Consider the following 2,917-nt stretch of genomic DNA (forward strand, 5'->3'; position numbering starts at 1 on the left):
CTAGTACCACGACCCCTTCTAAACCCAGCCTGGACTTCTGGCAATTCTCTGCTGATGTACTGTTCCAGTCGTTTTTGGATACTCTTCAGTAGAATCTTGCTTGCATGTGAAATCAATGCTATTGTTCTGTAGTTTCCACACTCAGTTGACCTCTTTATGTAGAAAGTAAATATACCTTTTCCATGATCAGTGACATATCATTAAATTGCTGAAAGGCTCTGGCCAAACCCAGCTGCCTTGGGTCAGAAGTGGAAGGCTTGGCAAATTGTTCAGTTGCATGGCTCTTATGGCATCATGTTATGTACAATCTTACTAAAAATATAATCAGTCTTCTTCAATGAAGGCTGCACTGTAGCTCACCCCAGTCTTTTCAGAGAGAGTTTATTCAATACCTTAATATTTTTTTCTTTAAGCAGTCTGCCAGAGCAGGATAATCTCCATTATAAGGGAATAACTAAAAGGTAAGGCTCAAGGGAGTTCAAGGACTCTAAAGACATACAAAGCATTCTATAGAGAAAACAAAAATGTCAAAAGCTAAGAAGGATCACCTTACTAACTCGTTCCTCTAATTCATCATTTAGGTAAAATAGCAACTCCACTGCTTGCTTCCTATTCTGCAAGCAAATTTGCTCTGGATGGATTCTTCTCTTCCATCAGGACAGAATATTCATTGACTAACATCAATGTATCAATCACTCTCTGTGTTCTTGGCCTCATAAACACAGGTAAGGTCAACACATCAGAGTAAATGTCCAGTAAATGAATTGTCTAGCTCAGGATAAAGAAGAATGTAGCACTCTCTGATTCAGAGGTAATGCACAGAAAACATGTAAGAGAAACACTGCCCTTTCATTTAGAGAATTATTTCTGTCAATAGTGGAACTTCTGACCATTCTTTAAAATTCCATTCTACCAAGTCTGTTAGTGACATTCATCATGTAGCTCCTCTTGGAACCTTATGGATTACTTCTCTACATGAGACTTAAAACATAAGTTGGTGTTTTGTAAAATAACATCACCACCAGTAAAATACATGTCAATATCCTGAACTACCTGGTAGGATGCACTTAGAAACCCACAGCAGCATTTCTGTGCATTCTTACTAAAAATGCATAATCTCATGCCAATCATGACAGAACACGGGACACATCCAAGTTGAAGTCTACATGACAAAAGAGATAATCTTTACTTTTCAACAGTGCCAAGACCATAGGAAATAAGGCAAGACTAAGAGAACTGTCACAGCCTGGAGGAGATGAAGGGGAAATAATTACATGCAACCTTGGTTAGGAGTCTGGAGCAGAAAAAAGGTATAAGTGAAAACCTAAGGCCTGTAGCCTAATTATTGTACCTGTTATTGATTCTTTTACAAGGGTCATGCATGATGTTGAGATGAGAGGAAGCAAAGTGAGAGATAAGAGGGAACATTTTAGGGAACTCTGGTGGCCTAGTGGCAAAAAGCAGCACTGCAACCCAGAGATGTGCAGTTCAAATCCACCAGATGCTCTGCTGGAGAAGGAGGGACAATCTCCTTCTGTACCGATCAGATCTAATTTGACAGTACACACACGCACAAAATAATAAAATATGATAAAAAAAGGGAATATTTTGTACTGATTTTGCAACTTTTCTGGAAGTTCAAATAAAAGGATGTATAAAACATTCAACAGATACTAACTATACCTGTTACATTTAAACAGTAACTGAGTAATAGCTTAAAAAGAGAAGGAAGAAAGGGATGGCAAGAAAGAGGGAACAGGAAAAGAGAAAGAGACTAACAGTAGAGTTACCTTTTAGATGAAAGTGGCCAGCAAAAGCCTGGAATCTTCTCTTTCTCTTCTTTTTAACACGTCATGAATCACTATCACCCAGGACTTTGTTTCTGCCCACTGATTCTGCTGATTCATCCTCATTCTCTCCCAACAACCTTCCCATCCAAAACAACAAAGCAAGAACAAGGTTCAAATCTCCCAGTTAATCACCTCTAAAAACCCTAGCAAACCTTCATCTGGAAAGACAGGTCCTCTGTAAACACTCCAGTCACTCTTTGTTCCATAGGCCTTAAAAACACCCCATTTTCTCTCAGTGTTCCCAAAAGTGCTGGGCAAGCACGGACAAACAGCCACTGGCTGTTTGGTGTCTGTAAACATTCCATCCTGTACACTATACTAGATTGGTTTGGGTTTTTGTTATTTTGTTGTTTTTTGGTTTTGTTTTGTTTTTTTTTTATAACACCACTCTTCTCACTCTACAGAGACAGCAATGAAGGCCATTTCTGGAATAATTGACAAAGACCCAGCTCCAAAGGATGAATGCGCCTTGGCCATCATCAAAGGGGGAGCCCTGCGCCAAAAGGAAGTGTATTATGACAAGTCACCCTGGATTGCTCTCCTGCTGGGAAATCCAGGCAGGCAGATCTTGGAATTTCTCTCCGTATACAGTTACAATATGGACAAGTTTGTAAATAAATAGAAACTCTCTCAAGAGTAGGCACGGTGGGGATAATTCTGCCTGATTTTATCTGAGCTCCATCTATAAAGCCATATTCCAGAGAAATAACTAGCTGATCCCAAGGGATTTGAAAGTCCCTGGTCACATTTCAAGATATGAACGGGTTTCTGTAATAGTTGCACAGTGAAAACTTTCATTATAATAAATGAAATGCTGCAGTAACCACAGCAATTTGTTAGTAAACACAGGTTTAATTACAAGGTGGTTTTATAAAATTTACCTCTTATGTATAATAATATAATGCTTAATACAACCGTAATTATAATAAAATCACGTGCATTTTAAACATTCATAACTGATAGCTATAACTCAGATTCATTCAATATGTCTCCAGGTCATAAATTATACAAGCAAAATCTTTCAATACTCATTTCACAATTTGTGCTCTGAGCTACAGAATCTATTC

The 2,917-nt window shown here is 38.4% G+C and overlaps 1 protein-coding gene across 1 annotated transcript in view; it reads left to right on the forward strand.

Moving 5' to 3' along the window:
- Positions 1–2,472, forward strand: part of HSD11B1 (hydroxysteroid (11-beta) dehydrogenase 1) — a 48,066-nt gene extending 45,594 nt beyond the window's left edge. Inside the window, exons 5-6 of the mRNA XM_006887946.1 lie at positions 582–725; positions 2,255–2,472. Coding sequence (XP_006888008.1) covers positions 582–725; positions 2,255–2,472 — 362 coding nt within the window. The remainder of the gene's footprint in view (positions 1–581; positions 726–2,254) is intronic.
- Positions 2,473–2,917: the final 445 nt, after the last annotated feature.

Source organism: Elephantulus edwardii, unplaced genomic scaffold (assembly GCF_000299155.1).
Source record: "Elephantulus edwardii isolate Elephantulus edwardi_28Jun2011 unplaced genomic scaffold, EleEdw1.0 scaffold00063, whole genome shotgun sequence".
Lineage (NCBI taxonomy): Eukaryota > Metazoa > Chordata > Mammalia > Macroscelidea > Macroscelididae > Elephantulus > Elephantulus edwardii.